At 24.9% G+C, this 23009-nt stretch overlaps 2 protein-coding genes across 3 annotated transcripts in view; one reads left to right on the top strand and one right to left on the bottom strand.

Annotated features, from left to right (window-relative positions):
- The window catches only part of LOC132931672 (cyclic nucleotide-gated cation channel subunit A), a 180884-nt gene that overhangs the window by 69479 nt on the left and 88396 nt on the right, over window positions 1-23009 (top strand). For both annotated transcript variants that reach the window (XM_060997582.1, XM_060997581.1), the window contains exon 3: window positions 11129-11284. In XM_060997582.1, the coding sequence (XP_060853565.1) occupies window positions 11129-11284 (156 nt within the window). The remainder of the gene's footprint in view (window positions 1-11128; window positions 11285-23009) is intronic.
- The window catches only part of LOC132931673 (uncharacterized), a 42974-nt gene continuing 25225 nt past the window's right edge, over window positions 5261-23009 (bottom strand). Inside the window, exon 4 of the mRNA XM_060997586.1 lies at window positions 5261-5360. Coding sequence (XP_060853569.1) covers window positions 5352-5360 — 9 coding nt within the window. The 3' untranslated portion in view covers window positions 5261-5351. The remainder of the gene's footprint in view (window positions 5361-23009) is intronic.

Genomic DNA, 23009 nt, shown 5'->3' with positions numbered 1-23009 from the left:
GTGAAAATCCAGTAAAGTTACTGAATAAATTATCATTTTAAGTTATTTCACTATAGGTCCTAAATTATATTTGTACCAACAATCACAGTTGTTCTATTGTACTTCACACATGTATTAATTTATATTATTATTATATTTTTAAAATTTAAATTCATATCCTACAGAGTTACTCTATAGAGAAATAAAATCCAACGGTAAAGACAGAATAATATGCTTTTAACAACGTATTTGATCAAAATGATTAATAGGTAAATTTTAAATATTAAAAGTTTAACAACAGTGGTTATATTATTTTATGTTATTAAAATAATAGTAATAATTTTCCACGATACTTGATTTAGTAAAATATTCAAGTGTTTGACTAATACTGAGTAAACTTTAAATTATTGGTATGTAACTACAACAGTCACCGAGAATTTTAAATTATCGAATATTGCTATAGTCATATGATTTGAGATTAACGATGTCGCGCGTCCTCTCATTGCATTGCTGCAAGTTGATGATATTCGTAAATCGACGTTAAATGAACCGAACCTAGTGGTTACATTGTATTTGCCACCACCATTAGAGAAGAGTATTCGCTTAGTTGAATGACTAACACAGTAACAATGACGCAGATGTCGAAGAACCCGAATAAAATGAAAAATTATTACAGCCAGCAATGATAGTTATTTATTCTATGTCGGTTGTCATCGCGAACTGTTCTTTAATGGTGCAGCAGATACGTAGTAAAGTGCATTTTATTTATCCTTAATTTATATTAATCGCACAATTTTTCAAATATCTATTACAATTTTTAATTTTGTAACGCAATTTTGATGGTAGTATTTTACCTGCTACATACTTCAACTGTTTTTGTTTAAAAAAAAATTGGGTACCTATAAGTGTGCAATAACAATAAATCAACTTATCAATATCAGGTTTGATATTCAATGTCGCATCATATTATTTCATTATAATACGAACTCATGTTTTGGTAGAAGTTGAAAAAATAATACATAATAATATAAGCATTATAATATTATATTGTATATAGTATATTTTATTATATTTGTATTCAAATAAGTTGTGATCTTTTCATACATAATGACCGTAGTTTTTATACATAGGAAATCTCTATTTTTATAATAAACTATAGCTAGTTGGTATTTGGTTATAAAATTTTATAACACGTTTAACAGTTTTTTTTTCAAGTTTCATTATCACCACTACAATGTCATTCTTTACACAATAATAAGAGGCGAAAGGTATCAACGTAGTGGCATATTATGTAGCTCATTAAGTACTTACGTATATTATATAGTTAGTATATTCTATAAAACCTGGTTAATACGTTTTTTTAAATCGTATTTAATGTCATACTTATTTTAAAATTATGTATTTTATCTTTCATAAAAATATATCCTTAAAGTGGCAAAAAAAAATGTATATTAATATAATAATAATAATAATATTTTATAAGAATTATTTTTATAAAATGCTATTGAATAACATTAAAAAAAAAATAATAAATTATATATATATAATAAATTAATAATACAATTTAAAATGATATATTTTTAAATTCATTAAAGGAATAAAATTATTTTTTTTACAATATATTATGCTACAGAATGACCAGTTATCAAGATATTGAAAAGTAGTAGACAAAATGTTTTTCTCTATCGAAAAAAAAGTTTTTTTAGGACTGTTGGTTATATTAACGTCCTAAAATAATATATTATTATAAAAACATATAATTATAAAAGGATCAATACAATAATTTTTGATTTATGACTCATTCAAGAAGTATTGTTTTTTTTATTTGTTAAATGCTTTAACAATTTATTTTGGTTTCCTTTTTATTGTTCACATTTACCCTTTCGGAGTTTATAACATCAGCTATAACAATACACGTAGACAGCTATCTGTAGTATATTTTTTATTGTTTCATTAATCCGGTATTTTTTTTTATTTTGTTAAACAGTTCGACAAATTCAATTAAATGTTTAACAATTATCATAATTTTTAAAATATTTGTAAAATAAAACAACCATATTAAATCTATTACTAAATAGATAAGTAATTTATTTCTAAATAATTAATTAATTTATCTTAAACAATTAACTCATTTGTGTGCGATTAAAACATAAATTATATAAATAGATAACCTAAGAATTTTAATTTGTAAAACATACTTATATTTTGTTTTTAATTTGCACAATTTTCAATTATAAATAAACAACATAATATATTAAACTGTATTTTTAATAGATACACTGTGCGTACTACAAATTACTTTCTATTTGTATGTAGTATGTAATGATAAATTTAAGAGAAAAAATATACATAATTGTAGCTGTCGATAGAAAACTCAAATAAACTAATTCATATTATAGGTACCTTTCAAAAAAATAAATTTAAACTTAAATTATATTGTATTTTCTAATATAATAACATTTATCGAACGTTGTACTTACAGCAATAAATTTAAATGCAATTCATAAAGCAATTGGACCTTAAACCATTGTCAAGTTGAACTGAACATTTCAAACGCAACATGAAATGCAATCAAATTGGCTATACTGTCGTTTACTTATCGTATTACATTTTTACAAGTTTCTCGGAATGATCATAGGTTTTAAATAAAGTGGCTACCGATTTTTTTTCTATATATCCAATAATATCCTTCATACAATATATTATTCATGCATGACCTTGTCCTCAATCATATTTGACAATCATAAAAATGTGTTATCCTTTTCATTTAAATAATTTTGTTTCGCTAGAATCTCTTATATATGTTATAATATAATATAAAAATGAAGTGAATGGATTGAACTATCTTCAAATATTGCACTAACCGTCAAATTATATAATCATTACTCAAAAAAACATGACGTGAAATCCATGTATGTGTAATTATTTTTAAATAAACAAAATCTTGTATTTAAATGTATTATTTTCTAATTTATAGACAAAATAGTATACAATTGTTCAAAATGTTTTAGTGATATTATAAAATTATTAATATATGTAATATATATAGCATAAATATATATTATTTATTCAACACATATCTATACAAAAATAAAATTGTTACCTAAATCTTAGATTTTGGTGATATACTAATTTAATTTTGAATACATATAATTAAACAGGATACGTATTATGGGCTGTAGGTTAGTAATAATTATGTTATTAGGCGTGTGACGCTTTGAGGTTTTTTATACTGTTGTATTATGATTGTTTTTATATTTTTATCTAAGTTTTTAATAAATTATCAAAGTCATATTGAACTATTCAGTTCAAATTTTATTCAATATAATTATCAGTTCTAATATACTTTTTATTATAACAATTATGGAAGTAACGCAACTATTGAAGTTTTGTTAATTATACTCAAAGTTATAATAACAACTTTTTAGCGTTCAAATATTCACTAAAAAATGTTCAAAATATAATAAAAAGGAAAATTTATATAATTTTTTTTAAATAAAATATGTGATGCAATAATAAGGAGATGGATATTAACCGTTGCTTTTTTTTTTGTAAAAAAATGTATATTTTTTTGTTCATCGTACCAATAAAATTAGTAGTGTTATAAGAAATATGAAAAAATATATTTTAATTTGATCATATAAAGTTAACTTGGGATCAAGGTCATTATTTTCTTCTTCTTAAATTTGATTTCATTAAATTGCAAGACTTGAAATATCTGAAAAAAAGTAATTATACAGAGTTAAAAAAAAAATAAAAATAAATTATTATAACGATTAGTCTCGAGTAAACTTCATAACGTATTTAAATATAATCTATCAAATTTCCAATATTTTTTTAAATACACTATTTAAAAATAAAAAAAATACTAATTGTTGACCCACAGATTGGTAACATAATATTATGCGTGCATATGCTGCAGTGCTACATTATCTTATTTCCACTAGTTCCCCATCGTTGGAAAATTGCATGCTGAACTCCTTAAAAAAACATTCGATATCTTTAGCAAAAAATGAATCGTAAACATTTTAAAGTTATAGTAGTTACGTAAATATTACAAAATCTATAATAAAACTCACACTCAAATTCAACAATATACAATATTTTATAAAGGCCAGAAATAGTTTTGACGATATAGCGGCTAGGTTTGCTGAAATACTATTTTACAGCACAAATGTCATTTTGTCAGAGCAACATTCTCTCAAAACCCTACTTTACTGGGTTTGTTTTCATTGCATTCTATTTGTTATTGGTAGAATACAAGACGACAACGTATTTCCACTAAACATTTTAGGAATGCTTTTTGATTACATAGTAATATCCATGTGCAAGTTTCTTACATTATTAAAATTAGATAACTTATTTATTCATTTTTTTCTTACTATTTTTATGTTGTTAAATATGACCGTATACAATAACGCTATGATTATTTGTATAGAGAAAATAAAAAAATTCAAGTATTTATGATATTATCCTTAAAAATAAATATGAAGCCATCCTTATATAATGGTTATTCATTTTAAATTATTGCAGTTCAATAACATTCACAATAAATTTCTTGAAATTCTAAATAAATTTTATTTTAAGAATTTCGTTTAAATATTTACATTGTTCATATTAATTATTTTGAAAAAAATTAAATAATTGTGACAAGTATTTTATTAATATTTGAGTTTATTCGATACTCTTAATTTAATATATTTATGATATTTATATAATAAGTAATAACCTTGGTTATTGACATTGGATCAAGAATCATATAAAAGAAAAAAAAATAATATAATATGATGTAATGAACAAATTTTTATCATGTAGAGTTAGTACCAATTTTACAAATAATACTTAACTTCCAATATCAGCTTTAAGCTATTTTCATGTTATATGACATAATATAAAAACAAATATTAAATATAATTTAAAAATTAAAAAATAATTGTGATAACTTACAAAAGTTTTTTTGATTGGTGTGGAATAAGTGATAATTAAAAATTAGTGTAATTGTATACTCATAGTTTCAAAAAAACTCTATTCTTTTAGTGTTAAGACTTGAACTTATAATAAAATAATACAATTAAGAAATACAACTAATACTAAAAATATTAAAACAAAATAAAATAATCTTCAATTACAGTAATAGTGCAGTCGATCATATTTATGATATATTTGTTTTTAATAAACAAATTTTAATTTTAATTTTATAATTGATCTTCTATAAATATTTATGTGTACGTAATACGTATTAATGTAGGATTTGAATAAATATTATTTTAATTATATTCATGAAAGTTTAGATTGGTTGAGTAAAATGGCTTGAAGTATTCCACAAAATATGTCCACTAATCCACTAATTCCACTGTGGCTCCACTGACCGCTCATCTAAACTTAAAATTATTTTATTAAAATATGATTTATTCAACTTCGACACTTTAATATTGATATAATGTATTGTTAATTTTAGATAAGAATAATTAGTATTATTCTTCCAACTATAAGTATTTCATCTTTTTAAACATTTTATTATTAACAAAAACACAACAGTTCACCGTAGCAGCCATTTATAAACCGATGGCCTCATATACATATTATAATAATATAATATGATTATTGTTTTAATATACGAAAATCATACGTGACCTGCTACACCCGTCATCGGTGTATAACAGCCACTTCGGGAACCGGAATAATTTATCGTCGGTTAGTTTTTTTGCTATTATTATTATTATTATTTAATTTCCTACCATTAGATCTTTTCGCTAAATAATAATATTGTCATTATATTATAAGACACGTTTTTTTATAGGAATTTTTTGTTCGTTGTGTAAATAGAATAGGGTAGGTAGGTATATCACAAAACGACAAAAATAAAACCGTAATAATGTGAAACATGCACGATATCCGTGTGGCGATACAAACGGCGAAACGAGAATAACTATAATGTGGGTCTCGCGTTTTTAGACTGGATACAGCAGCTTCTGTTTCGGGAACGATTGTCATGGTGCGCTGTGCTCATTAATAATAGCGGCGTATATACCTCTACTTTTATTTTTTCACGGCATGTTTTCATTTTTCACCGCGGTAATCACACCGTGTTTTTGAGAGAATACCGCTCTCTAAAATCTTTATTCCGCCCGTACACATGTTATACGGGGAGATTACATGATATTATAGTCTTTCGTGACCGTCAATTTGTCGCTCGAATAAAAATATTTAATAGTGTACACATGATATTATGTTAACAACACATATAACGATTTTTATAAAGCCTCTTAATGTTATCAGAATATTATGTATAGCCGAAAAACTGCTGTGTACTCTCCCGGTAATGCGCGTATACCGATTGCCGCGATGAAAAATCCAAACACACCAATGTTTTGATCATAATATACGCTGCATAGGTATACCGTACTAATAATCGCTGTTTCTTAATATATGTGTGCGCAGTGAAGCCGTTAGGTAAAGTGAGCGTTCCCAACGCGGTGACCGTAACCGCTGTCCCCGGGTGGTCATATCACCCGATTTCATATAACAGTGTCTCCCACGAGTCCTATCCTCAGATCGCAATCCGCAACTCGTCGATCCTTACACCCTTCGTAACTTTGGGCGCGTGCTCTGATCATAAAACCGTTTCCGTTACAATTTCAATGTCTACAGTTCGGCTGCCGTGCCGGTTTGCGTCCGTCGTCGCTCTTGCAAACCTTCGGGCCAACTACTCGTGGCCACGTCTAAGATTTGCTGGACTGAAAAATTTAATTTTCCAACTATTTTTGACAAAAGTCGAAAATTAAACTTTCGGCACGGGAATGACAACAAATTTAATATAAAACAAAACGCGTTAGTGATGGTAATTTTAAACTATAAGAATGTCTTAGTGGCAACGCCCAAAGGCATGCCCATTTTTTTATTTTATTTTTTTTTTAGTTATCCCCGCGAGATGTTATAACGTTATTACTCGTATATATACGTGCTACGATATTTACATCTGACATGAGATAGTGTGTGTTTGGCCTACAGCTTTATCCTATTTGGTATAAATCACGTACGCTGCACACAATGCTCATGTGAAATAGTATAGGTATATTGTTACATAATGGAAACTTACGAATAACATCGATGGTTATAATATGGTCACGTTTTAAAAAAATATGTAAACGAATGTAAACTGCGTGTGTGAATATTGGATTTTTCAAAGCCATCATTTTAAATTTCAAACATTTCTTTGTAAAACATATTTTTGTAAAAAAAAAATAAGACGAATTGCAGTATTATGATTTAAATTATCTAATAATATATCCATAATTTATGGGCAGCTGTATAAATCATAAAAAAGTTGTGATTCAAAAAAATTTAAGAACATATATTTTAACCATATATATGCCCATTTTCCGTTATATGTAAACAGTCCTTAATCAATATAAAACCATAAGATAAATTGTTATTGCTTTTAAAATTTTGGTACGAACTCGGATATTTTGTACATTATTATTTAAGCGGCACCATTTAGGTATGAACATATTATAAAATTGCCATGTCCATTTATTGATCATAAAAACATTAAAATTGTATGCATTACCATTCCTATTTTTTGTGTATGTCAGTGTTTTTTAGTGCTATCCGCCTACGGTTATTTTAAACACTGTTTGAATTATAAAATGTCTTTTAAATATATCACGAAACAATTATTGTTAAATTGAATTGTAATTAGGGCTGTGCAATACCTATATACATATTGTAAACGACAAAAATTCGTTTTGATATACGATTGAACGTAATGAACGTAAACAGTAAACGTATAATTATTGTTGTCAGGTCGAATTCGGTCCGTCCGACCGTATAGTAACGGTATACGCAATAACCTTTAATGGATACGATAAACATAGAACGTTTGAAATGATAGAATCGATACTATTTATAGGCTCGTGCGTTTATATAAGTGCACCGTTTATGGGCAACGAACGCGGCGGCGGCGGCGGGTGATACGGTTGGCGATGACGAAGCATTTATATTTCACGTCGGCTTCAGGTCCGCATCAGTTTTTCTCTCTTTCGATCGTTTTAATCCCTTAAACGGCTGCTGCAGCAGTAGTTTGGCCACCGTCCAGACAACGACGGTTATCATTATATTATACACGCCGCAGGATAATGCAGGAACGGCGGTCGTGGCGAAGTCGCACGGCAAAGCCCCCCCCCCCCCCCGAAAGAAAGCGAATCGTATACGCACAGAACGCGTCGCACGGTCTGCTGGCAGGATAATCCTGCAGGAGCCGACCGATAAATCAAACATCCCTACCCACACGACGGCGGCGGCGGCGGCTGCGGTGGTCGCACATCGATTTTACGCGAATTAATCGAAACGATACGTTTGTTGTCACTCCGACGGAGCGCGCATAACATATTACCGTGTGCATAATATAATATAATACGCGTCTCTCCCGCGCTACCGTCATCGCCGACGCCTTTTACGTCCCTCCTTAATTTACGACTCGGAATATATACTTATATAATATCATATAATATTATATATTCCTGTGTCGACGGCGGAGACGGTTATGGCGGTGAAAACTCTTTTACGTCCATAGTGTATTGGTGATTTACGACGAAAGACGATAATATCATAACAATGTATCGTTATCGAAAATCCGTAGGTATGGAACTGTATATGAACTATATTATTACAATTATCTGACATTTTTACGGGAAATCCAGCGAGGAGTCACTATATATTTTATACGTTAGCTAACATATTATTATAACCAACACGAAAGTCACCTTCGTTGTACCTCTAATATGGTCGTAGTCTATCAACTCGTGCACTATATTATACCAGAGGTTTCCAAACTATTGACGATACCTATAAGCGGTCCGTTTCAGATGGCCCGCCAAACACCGATTGTTTATTATTAATTTATTAACTGTGCATGGTAATTTTTTTATATTTAAGAATCCAAATCAACATTATACATTATAATTATATTTCACTGACCGACGCGTAGGTATAATGTATTTGATATTATTATATGCAGTGAACAAACACATAATAATGAATATACAGTTATATATTATGTTTTATGTGATTAATGATTATTATTCTAATATCGTTTAACGTGCTATAATATGTAGTTACACTTATTTTGGTTACCGACATATTTTTGACCGATTTTCAAATTTTACTGATTTTATTAACGAAAAATAACTATTTTTTTTTTTTAATCGATTTACGAAAAAAAACATAAGAAGTTATATGAGACAAATTTATATATTGAAAATTGAATAATTTTTGAAAATTCCAATGATTAGTTTTGAATAAACTACTCGAACTCTTGGAATTTTGTTCTTGAGATTCCAGAATTTAAATAATAATTGCCTTTATTATGAAAGCACGTGTTGTATAATATAAGTTTTCTATGTACATAAAGTATTAAAGTGAAACGAGATGATCAGAAATTTGTTTTTTATTACCTAACTTGCGACCACAAACGTTACATAATAATATTTTTTTATTACGTGTATGCATTGTTAGTTTATAACTAAATATTATATAGTATTTTGAGATGATTATTTGTTAACAATTTATTATTTTATAATTAAATCACACTGTATATTTTTTTCTCATAATTATTTTTATGTTTAAGTAATACAATTTTTTTTTTCATTGAAACACTTTAATTAATAAAATGTTTATACATGTAGACTAATCACTAATAGTATGTGCATGTATATGTTTGCCATACTAAGTACAGCTTGTAAAATATAAATAGGTAACGTCGTCGGGATTTTAAAAGCCCTTTATTCCCGTCTATCGGACCATTTCTCTGTCCTTTACTAAACATTTTAAGACGAGACGTGCCACGGCCACCTCTTATCGTTTTGAGTCGTATTCATTTTTCCACACTATCGAGCAAATACAATAAACCCAAAAGAAATCTGCCACTACTCGAAATTAATAGCTGCCAGCAGCGACGATGGCGGAAAATAATATTAAATTTAATAATATAATACTTGCCCATTGGAAACAGAACACAAACGGACCAAATATAATCGTGTTTTCTACGTGGACATAGCATAATAAATAATATTTCGTGTTCACCGGCGATTATTCGGCCATATATATATACTTTAACGTTTATGATAAATACAAGTACAACCGTAATATTTTGGCTATCGAATTTTATTATAGTTTTGAAAAACTAACGATGTATGTCAAACATAATATATAGATTGGAAAATTTTGAATATATTTTATAATATTAAAGATATTTGATCGACACAGACTCTTTCAAAATAATCAATATTTGTCCTATGTATATATATTATACGAATATGTTTTATAATAAATATTCCTTAATATTCGATACTTTTTGGAGTCAAATAAGTACACGAGGAAAGTTTAGACATTTATTTAAATTATTTGTTTAGTAACTTTATTTAGGTACGCACTTTTCTGTGAACAAATAGCACATGACGTAACTTAGTTTACCCGAATTCACTATAATATATTTTAAAAGATATATTATATTCAACCTATTTAGAATGCCAATAGGTATTTACCAAACTTATTTCATAACAAAAAATTGAATAATGTATATTATTTATTTTCTTTATTTGCTATACACTTTTATAATACGCCAAACGTTTAAATATAATTATTTTAATTTGATAAGAGTCTAAGCCGTAGTACAACGCTATGGTATCATATATCATGTATAATGTATAAGATATGGACACATACAACTAAAATGCAGACGGTTTTTCATAATATATATATATGAACATAATAATTATATAATTTCATAATTTGTCGATAAATATACGATTTTGTTTATCACGAGTATACAAAATATATTCATTGTTTTGTATTATTTAACAAAAAATATGGTTGAATAAATTTTTCAATAAATTAAACAGGTCATACATTTTATGTGTAGCTTAAAAATTAAGACTACATTGATTTTTGTCTCAAGTCTTTAGAAATTTATTAATTGTCATTCGGAGACATTACTTTTTTATAGATGAAATATATTTATAAATTATATTGCTCTATGAAAAATTTTGAAATTTACAATTTTTAAAATTATTAACCTAAATATATTATATAAAAATTTTGTTATAATATTTATTTTTTTATTTTTATAATTTTTTTTTTTTTTTTTTAGATCAATGACAGCCAAGACACAATTATTTCGGATCGCCTCCAAGATACTTCGTTCCAATATGCATCCGCCGCACCATCAGTCATTTCAGGAAATGCATTCACTACTCCGTCAAAAATCCCCAACTCCATCAACAAACTGAATTTGATACAGTCACACGTGAGTAAAATAAACTTTCTCTATAAAAATAAGTCAGTAGGATTTTTTACAAAATAAAAATAGTTACACAAGTGCATGTTTATTTGAAAAAAAAACTGAAAATTCATCTGAAAATTAATAATATTTCAAAAATTTAATTGGCATTACATTAATATTACAGTACCTAATAACCAAAAATAATATATTTCCCATAGAAATTTAAAATGTTGTCATTACTATATTATTAATATAAAAGACTCAATAATGGAGTAAAATTATGGCTTTCGAATAGTGTTAAAATTGTATTAAAGTTCATTGTTTACTCATTATATTGTTATAATTTACTAACGGAAAATTTCTTCACTAAGTTGTGATACGAGTAACGAAATTATTTTGTCTTGAAGAAATATATAAGCTTTTATTCCTTTACAGTTTGTGTGGCGGATATTTAATTTATCTATATACTCAATAACGTATTATACTATACAATTATTCTACGACTTAAAACTTATTTCTCAAACAGAATATCACTCCCTTCTATGGCAACAATATAAAGTAGAAATTCTAATTGTATTTGTCAAATAAACACAACAATATGTCATTGTAATAAAATGATGTTTACACTGTAAAATGTACGATTATAAGTATGTATTAAGACTGAAATTATACTTAAATTAAATTATTAAAAATAACTTTTATTTTCGACGATGCGCGATACAGAAAGACTAAGGGTATTAAATTTATGCTTTAAAAAATCGTTTATGGTAGTGAAAGTTATCCAAAACTTTCCATGCAGTATACGCATTAATTAAAATAATTTATAAATTATTATATTTTGAATGTGTATAAAAACATAGAACAGTCATTTTTATTTTTATGAAAAATGTTGGAAAAAAAACTTAGACGATTACCTCAAACATATATTTTTTATAGTTACATTGAAAAAATTAAAAATCACATATAACTATACAAGTAATTATTATATATTAAATCAAGATTTGCCTTTCTAAAAAATCAACAAAAACAATATTTTATTGTTACATAATAATATACTTAATTGGTAACTTTGAAAAAGTATAGGCTATACCCTAGACAGTTATATAATAATATACTATGCTAAACAGCTGTAACTTGTAAGTTATAATCATATAAGTTTCAAAATTGCATACTAAAAGCGCCGTGATATGGTATTTATATATTTACATATTTTATATTTGTATATTTAATTAACATGCAACCAATATGCCTATTTATTTAAAGATTAATTACGTTGCATATTCTAACATGGTATGTATATAAAATAAATTGTTTGAAAAAAAATTTCCGTATTCGAAATAAACATAAATTTATTTTTTCATTATAATCATTTTCCAATTCCAACAATATAAACTCAATAACATTAATTTTATGCTCATTTAATCTACAAACAGCTTAACTTAGTTCAGAACTGCATTACATAAATAAATGGTTTACTGCGCACATTATAATCGAAAAAAGCACTTTCATCATATTCTAGCAAAACCAAATCAATTATTTTATAAATCTATAAATTCATATTATGATAAAACGTGTATAATTTTGGTACTTCAATTTTTCCGTTTAAACTATAACAAGGTTTTAACATCAAAGGTAAAATAATTTCTATTACATTTTGAATATTTTGAACATTATTATTATATACTCTTATATTGGACAAAACAATAATTTTTTAAAAAAATATTAAAAATATAAAGCAATATTAAAGAATTGATCAATACCATCTATTATAATAATTCGAATTAACGTTTCGTAATATTACTTTAAAATTATTTTGCTTAAACATATTATCACTAAAACTGAGGATAAACTATATTATACTTTCGAGTTTGTAAAATTTAATATTAAAGTAATTGCATTTAAATATGTCGTTATTCCACTTTATCCATTTTAGTGAAGAAATAAATTCTACAATTAATATGTTTTAATCATATTTTGATAGAAATGGAATAAATTTTGGGTAAGACAGTGGTTAGCAATCATTTATTTATCTATTCTATTTATTCTATGTTTTTTTTTATAAGCTTATAGGTCGTTTAATAACCAGTTAAGTCATCATATTATATTCAATAAAAATAATAGTAATTAACTTATATTTTATATAATTGTTATTTTCTGTTATTGCATTATTATCATTATTATTTCGTATGGTATGTTATTACATGCAAATATGGTTGTATCATTACACTATATTATATCAATTCAATTATAATTTGCTTTTACTCACCACCCTAAATATTTGTGCAATAGTAATAATTTAGCCCTATCAATTATATTAAAATCACTTAACTAAATCCTAATCAATAATATATCATTAATTTAGGGATCGGAGCTTGATCCACTTGCATCTTTTTTTAATGCTCACATTTGAGGATCGTCTTTACAGAAATTTGATTCGTGAAGTATAAAATTTAATGGTAAAATTTTTATTTTTCATTTTTAGTATTTTTGTGAATTGTATTAATTTTTGTACTATTTTTTACATATAATTACATTTTTTTTGAAAGTTATGTACATTTTATTGCAACACATTCAGTTACCATTAGCTATTCGATTACCAGATACTATTTTAGGTCTGGTGCACACGTGTTTAATACATGTCAATAATTATGATTTATTATAAATGAATCGTATTAAACGTACATTTTTAAAAATGTTAAGTCATTATAACATATTTTTGTGGTCATTTTTTATTGTTTATTAGTCGTTTTAACATTTTTTTATGTTTGCATTTTTTAAACATTTTTAGGTCATCAAGTTTCGTGTCCCAATCATTAGGTATATTATTGTTTCATTAAAACCACTGATATCCTCCATTTATTATTTATTACAGTTTGTAACGAAGTATTATGTATGAATGTATTTAAATTTCATAACAATTTATAAATTTTTATTACAATTACTTAAACAGTTTATTTACCTATACTTAAATTCCAACCGACACGATAAAACGTTTTCATACTGACTAATATTGTACACGCTGTGTAACATAACAACTAAATACACTGTGTAACCTCATCGATTGTAAATACTACATGATATAATAATTAATATTAATAAATAACCTTAATCACTTATTAATATTAGTTCAAACTCATAAAACATCTTAAAAATAACGAAATATCTTCCTGATTGTTTAACAATTTCTGATAGGTAAAATGCATAGATCTTAAAAAATGCCGATGGGCGTTACACATACATGATACATTAGAGATATTGATATGGAACATAATATTGCCATTTAATTTAATGATGTGTCTTATATTTATGCAGAATATCATGATAAAACAATTTGAACAAACTATACGAATATTAAAATACATTGTCTAAATGTATAGTCTATCTATTAAACACCTAGTTTACAGTGTATTTTATATAATATGTATATATTGATTTTTCGTAGAAATATAAATGAAAAATATAATTTTCTTTTAAGGTATTACAAATATAGTTTATTAATGAAAACAACGCTTTATCTGAAGTCCCGGTTTATAAATCATTAATAGATATTCCCACTCCCCCTATCCACAAACAATAGTGAATTCTGAATTAAATTGTTCATAAGTACACCGTTTTGGCAAATAGGAAAATAAAATAAAATACAATTTTTCATAACAACCTTAAAATATAGTTAAATTATTATTTCGTGTCATTTTTATGTAATCGTTCTATTTTATTTTTATTTTTATAAATATTAACACCACATACACATATCATAATAATTATAAAATTATAACTAATTACTGAGTGTTCAAAATTAATTAAAAGCAATATCAATTTTAATTTTTAGTTCAGAATTTGTATCATAAAAAAAAATATTATATCAATTTTACAATGTGTTAAAGAACAAAAATAAATATTTTCCCTTAAATCTTGACCTATTTAATTTTATTAGACGTCCCAGGTCTTATGACTACCTAACTACATGTCCTTAGACAATTTAATAAAATAAGTAAGCAGCAGATCAAATAGCTAGAGAATTATAATAAATGCACAAAAATCGTTAGATGTGAAGGTACCCTTTATACTTTGGAATAATGTTTAATCCTTACAGATGTAAAAAAACACATTCGTAAATGATGAAAATAAAATAAGTATCTAGACACCATGATTGAAGTAAAATTTAAATAACACTGGACCTGCACCAAAAAAATGCAAAATACTCATTGCGTACTTACCTATAATAAGCTCCGTATATTAATAGGCATAATATAATTTCAACCCAAATCTTTTTTATGAATTCGTCGAATTTTAATTTAATATTAAATAAATCTCTGCAGTTAAGAACTTATTTGAACGTGAAACGTTGTAAAATGTGGTGCCATGCCAAACCATCTAAGCCAAGACTTTCGAATCCATTGCTTACACATTTATTACGTACGCCCCCTGGTACGATAACGATGCCTTATTGCTACATAGAAATCATAAGATAAAAACGGACAGACGTTGATGATCAAATATTATTCTTTTAACGTAAGACATTCATGAATTAAAAATTATTAGGTATTTCAATCTATTTATAGTAAAAAGAAATAAATCGTTACCATTTTTTTATTTGTTTCAAAAAATATTTACAAACATATAGTATGTAATATTTCATAAAATAAAGCATCAAAAAAATTGATATTTTTAACTTTTGAGTTCACATTTTCCATACCAAAATAACAAGAAAAAAACGATGTAAAAAAATGTAATTTTACGTTAAAAAAATCATTTATCGTAGCTGTATTATCTGACTTCGCTCGAGTTAAAATTAATCTATCTTTCAATAATTTTCCGTCTTGCTTCAGTTAAAATATATAATACAAATACAATTACAATTATTAGTTATATGATTTTCTACTTCTTTATTCTGTATATATTTTTGATATAAACACAAAAAACTAACAATAAATACAATTCAGCAAATGTTTAAAAACCGACACAATCCAATATCGTTAAGATTGATTTGTCTTTATATGTTTAAAAAAATATATGTACAGAATTAAGAAAGTAAATCATATAATTATTAATCGTTGTAATTTATTGTGTTCATAGGTATTATTAAGTATTTCAATATAGGATTTGTTTTTTTTTCAAATATTTGTAAAAAAAAATTGAATTTACTATATTTCTACTAATTATAACAATATAATTATAATCTGTATCCAATGACAACCATTTAAAAAAACAAAAAAATATTTGGTTTTCATGAACCAAAACTACATTCTACCTAATAAGCTATATAATCCTATATATAACCTGTATGGACTAAACAAAATAAGCTATCTTAATAAGCTATCTTCTTAGCTCAATAAATGTATTGAAATCTTTTTTAGTGAAAACGGTCTAGTGGTTTTTGAGTCTATAGAGGACAACACAAGAAACAATTATATATATATATATATATGTTATGAATAGTATACTATAGCAATTGTTTTATTCCAAAAAATAAATTTACTACCTAAATACAACTTGACAGTTAGAAATGTATAATGATACAAGTTAACGACAATTTTTTTAAAATCATTTTTAATTTATTTTCGTGAATATAATTTTTTTTTTTAATATGCATGTTTATTTTACAAATTATTGATTTCGTTTAATGCATTATTTGTATTAATATCTATATTCAAAAGTCTACAAATTAACAATTAACGGATAGGTTAAAAACAATTAAATATTCTGCTGTAACACATTTTTTTTTGTTTTAGTAATAGTTTTCGTAGCAACGTAGTCCATTAAAAAGGTTTCTTGATAGTATTTCCACGAAATTGAATTCATATATGCATGTTATTTTGTTAACGGTAGCGGTACAAAAACATTATTTTAATGTTCAAAGACATAATATACATTAAATTAACCGTCGCACATATAGTATATGCATCTACTTCAATGCAAATAAAATCTACACTCATTTTTATAAAACCTATACTTTCGTGTTTTTTTTACAATTATCGTTTATTATAATTTAATGTTCAAAAAAAATCTCCGAAACACCTCAATAACAATACAGTGAAAAACTCTCTTTCCTTTGGTGCACGTCATTCGTTACCGACTTCTTTTGCTTTGTAATTTAAATAATAAATTATACTAAAACGAAACCCCCTAAAATATAAACTATAACTATACATGCCTACAGAGCTTAAACATATACGACTAGCTTTATTTGATCATATTGCATTTATAATTTGTCTAATATTATTTTTTATGATATTTTTAGATATCGATTTTATTTTGTTATTGTTGTTGTATGCGTTTGTCACAAAGTTTTGAAGCAGTTAAAATTCTTCAATCATTTATTTTGATAGTTTAATTATAAATAAATTTATAAACGAATATGTTTTAATTAAAATATAAAAAAATAATACTTAATAAGATTATAGAAAATTTAATAGAAATAAATGTTTGTTTGTTTTTCTTTAACCAATCTTATAGGTCATAAATTCAATAAGTGAGAAAAAATAATATTATATTTATTAGAATGAATAAAAAAAACTCAGTATATAAATATAAATTTCGAATGAGGTCCGCAAGTTTGAAAAGGTTGGACACACCTGTTGTAGATTATAATATTTTAAATATATTGGTTTATTTTAAACTACTTTTACCATGAATTTATCCACAGTTCACACCATTCTACAGTAAATCGATATTCATTTATTAACTAATAACAATAATATAATATAATATGCGACGTCTTTGGAAAGTTTAACTTACCAAATTACTAATAGCAATATCAATGATCAAATATCACTAGAAATAAAGGCCAACAATTATTATTACCATAAAATTAATATGTTGCATATCTATTACAGACTCCAACATATTTACAAGGTACACTAGAAATCACTAGAAATCTAAACGACTTCTGGTTTTTCAAATTTCGACAAAATATAAGTATCGATTTTTTTTTTCTATAATATTTAATGAGAGTTTATTTATTTATTTTATATTATTTAAAACTAATATAGTTTCAGCGTTTCTTTTTTAAATATTACTAATAGTAAGTATAATAATAAATATTAATTATTTTTTTTATGTTTTTTTTTACTCAAATGAGCAGTTATTTTGTATTTATTTGTGTTCTGCTCGATTTTTGTTTTTAATTAGCTTTGATTTATGACATTTTGGTTTATTTTATCTATATAATATTGTAATATTGTTTATTGTCAATATAATATTTAAAAAATTCAATATTTTAAATTCTTCCCTCGATTTATAAAATAGAATATTATGGCTATGAAATTATTCTCATCAGTAATTAATTGAAACTGTGACTATACAGCATTTAAAATACATCAAAATATCATACAAATGGTTGTTCGAAAATCAACCATTGAAAAAATTGCATATTTCTAAAGATCGAAAATACTAAAATAATTATTTTTCTTAATGTATAAAATCTTTATTTTAGTATATTTTAAAAGTAGTTTATCGACAATTCATTAAATAATACGAATTCAATTTTCAATAAAAGGTTATATAATATATTTCCTGTCTTTTATTATGTGTACCTACACATTTTAGAGATTGGAGTTCTAATAAACGGATAAAATACGTGAATAATGTATTTTAACAACGGCTTATTGTACATTTCTTAAGCATAGTAAATAGTGTTTAATAATGTTGGCTTGTAACATACATTTATTTTCAAATTCAATATATTCAGTTTAGATTTGGATTTGAATTTCCAAATCAATAAGAACAAGCCCGGTTTAAGAGGGGCAAGGGGATCAAGGTTGCGGGGCCAATTGATATTGAGGGCCCATCTTTATCTCCAAAATATTTATTTTTTTAATGGGTTTAAAATAATTTAAAAAAAAAATAACTTTAGTGGGTTAGTAGATAATTAATAATTATAAAATAAAAATTGTCTTAATTTTATATCACAAAAAAATATTAAATTATATTAAATTTATATTCTTATAGTTAATAGCGTAGTAACTAGTAATATTGATATTAGGTATTTTTGATCTTTTCACATGAGGTACCCATAAATAGAAATAAAATGATTTTACAAAAAATCATTGCAGGAAGTGTTCATTCCCAAATATTTTAATTGCTCTTATATTATACGTAACTATCCCAGTGGCAAATTGTTCAGCCGAAAGAGCATTTTCCGAGTTAACAAGAATAAAAAATAAATATAGAAAAGCCAGACTCAAGAAAATTTAACATCATTAACGATATTTTACTCAAAAAATAATATTTTGCAATGGATTGATTTCAATGAAACTATACAACAATTTGCAAAATAAAAAACAAGGAAAAAAATTTAAGTTTTAATTATTTAGTAACAAATATAGCTTATTTTTTTATTTGTATATATGATATGTGTATAATAAATTATTACATAATTTTTAATTTATATAGCCTTACATATTTTTTTATTGTATTGTATACAATTATACTATAAACAGTCTTTAAAATGTAGTGATATCATTATTTTGAAATTACAATTTTAAAGGGGCCCACTAAGTTTATAGTGTCCCAGAGCCCAATCGATCATTAATCCGGACTTGAATATTAATTTTAAAATTATTGAACATTCATTTTTGTAAAATGTATAATCCATTAAAAATCTTATTATATCAATATAAATATGTTTTAATAATACAATGTGTTAGTATGTATACATTTTATAATCTCTACGAGTCATCGAAGAATAATAAATTATTATTATACCTTTTTGTCTTATCAAAGTGAATTCTACGAAATAAGCTGATTAAAATATATCGTTATTTATAGTAAACATGAGTGTTTATTTTTAATTTAAATAAATGTTTGTTATTATTATGTTGCTTATATTTATATGCCTACCGAATTATATAAATAAAAAAAGATAAAAATAAATGATTTAAATAATTTAAACAACCATATAGGTATAACAAATATAATATATTAACGCAGTAATACATATATATATATATTATAAATTATAACACAGGGGCGTATTTATAAGGGGCTGAGGGGGCTTCACCCGAAATTCAAGAAATATTTATTAAGTCTCCTTATTATGTCATATCATATTATTATGTAAATTGTAGAAGTTTAATATAATTAAAAATACCTCAGCCCCTCCCAAAAAAATGTCTAAATACGCCCCTGTTATAACAAATATTAAACAAATATTTATTTTAAATAATAATTAAAAAATAAAGTGTAACAACATTGAGGTAATATTGAATAATATGTCAACGGTTTAAAAATACTTGTTGACTAAAGAATAGTTTAAAATTATTAATACTTATTATTAACTAAAAATGATTAGGCCTCTACAAGAATAATTAAAAAACAAAAAAAAAATACTGGAAAACGTATTTATTTGTACTAAGTTTAATAAATTATTTACTATTGTGTATATTACAAAGAGTTGTAGATATGAAATATATTTAAATTAGTAAATAAATTGAATTATTTTAGAAAACAACTAAATCTAGATTATTCTAGATCTAGCTTATTACACATAAATAAATCCGAAAAAGCATACTAATATATATTATAATTATTTATGAGATTAATATTTTCCTGGTTTTTGCACGTTACTTAATGCTACTTAATTGAAATGTTAACAAAATCGAATAATATTAAATTTCCGGTTAGTTAAATACATTTAAACATAAACAACTATAATTAAATTGATAAATTGATGTTCCTATAAAATGGATATTGTGTAACAGATATTCTCCTGTGACCTAAATGAACAATAAAGTTGAAGTAGGAAATTATTATACACATGTTAAACAATTATCAAACTGATAGTATTTTGTGTGATATTATTTATAAAAGTTTGAATAAAAAACAAAATTATCGTTAAATAGTATATATTTTTTTTATTGTATGCCAATACCATTATTATATGTTTATAATGGAACTGATTTTGACTTAATAAGTTTTGACATGAGGTGTTGTATACATGCTATTCATGAAATTCAAATAATTATGTTTTTATTATTATTATTCAAATTATATAAGTAAACAGTTTAGATTTCAAACATATTGTATAATATTATTATTCGTATCATATTATTATTATTAACATGATATTTTAATTATTTTATGAATACTCATAAGCTATACGTTTTCACGTTAATGATATGAAGTAAAATATAATATAGTCGTTTATATCAAATATAACTATAAACTTGTTTTGGAATAGTTTTTGAATCCTTCTTTTTAAGCTTTAAATTTAAATGTTTAGTTGAAATATCTGATTTTGACATCGGACTTCAAAAAGAAAGTCAATTTTATTACGTTATTTAAAGTGAAATAAGTATAACATATAATGGAAGTGAAACTAAATTGAAATAAAGTATCCTGATAAGTTTTTCGATAGTGCAAATGTATGATGTGTAATAATATCACGGAAAGCGGATAAGGATATTATTTTCTATTATTTTTATATACATATATCATGTCAAGTTTATTATTTTTTTTTTTTTTGAAATAACACAAATTAAACAGTTATAACTTATAACTTATTATGTAGTACAGTAACCTATTTTTGAATAATGTGTTCGTTGATGTTATCTAATAATAATCTTGTGTCTCGTAGGTATACGTACAATTCAAACCTATAATCTTTTTTTTTTTGTAATTATGTACTAAAATGAATTTCATTTATTTATTTGCAAACGATTTTAAATTCAATTCACTAATATTATTTTAATATCAAATATATAGTTAATTTTGCAAAATCTATAATGTTACAAAAAAATTTTAATCCTTACGGGATTTAAACCTTCAAAATTTAATTGCACCTGTAAACTAAAAACAGCTTTATGAATGAATGTAATATAATATTCTCCCAGGACCATGTAAAAGACAAAATAATGGAATTTCGCAAAATACTTGATCAACCTATATGGCTATATGTGACAGGATTAAAGTCATACCAAAATTGAGGATATAATGCACGTGATTTTATATATACATAAAAGTAAAGAAAATGACCGAATATAAGTGGAAATGGATCCGTTAACATTCATAACGTTTAGCCAGATTACTATAGTCTGCGGTTTTAGATTTTCTTATTCGTATTGTCGAATTATGTGAAGTGTTTCATTATCCATTTCTCCACCCTCCCAATCGCTTACTCAGCCTTTAAAGTTTAAAATGTATTTTCAAATGGTGTAGAATTTTAAATGACTTTACTTATAAACCCTGGGGCGATTACAATAAACCTATAGAAATCACGTAATATTTTTCATTTCTTTCCATTTATTGTTGCTAAGATTCATTATTCTAAATAATATTTTGATATTCAGCGACTAAGAAATAGATTACATTTTTCTCGATTTTTCTTGATTATTGATCTAATAAATTACAATTAATATTATATTATAATCTCGATGTGAACATGTTACTTTTAAAAACCAAAACAAATTAAAATCGATTATTTAAAATAACAATATGAAATACATATAATATTATAAATATAATAACATATATTAAACAAGTGTTTTATATTTTAGTCTTAAATGCAAATATACGTTTTAAGTTTAAAAAAGTGGAGTTTTCTACTCAATACCCCTAATATTGCAATAACTGTTATACACGTTGGTAAGTATAAAAATAAATAACATGCTCTCAATCTATACCATACCTATGTGTGTATAAATGTATATATAATATAATAAAATCTGTTTTCATATTTGCAATTAATTGTGTACATAAACCAAAGTACATATTTTATGTTAATAAAATGTATACATTTATAAACCGTAAA

Source organism: Rhopalosiphum padi, chromosome 1 (assembly GCF_020882245.1).
Source record: "Rhopalosiphum padi isolate XX-2018 chromosome 1, ASM2088224v1, whole genome shotgun sequence".
NCBI classification, from domain to species: Eukaryota; Metazoa; Arthropoda; class Insecta; order Hemiptera; family Aphididae; genus Rhopalosiphum; species Rhopalosiphum padi.
Note: the sequence above shows the minus strand (reverse complement) of the source record. Positions and strands in the feature narration are given on the sequence as shown.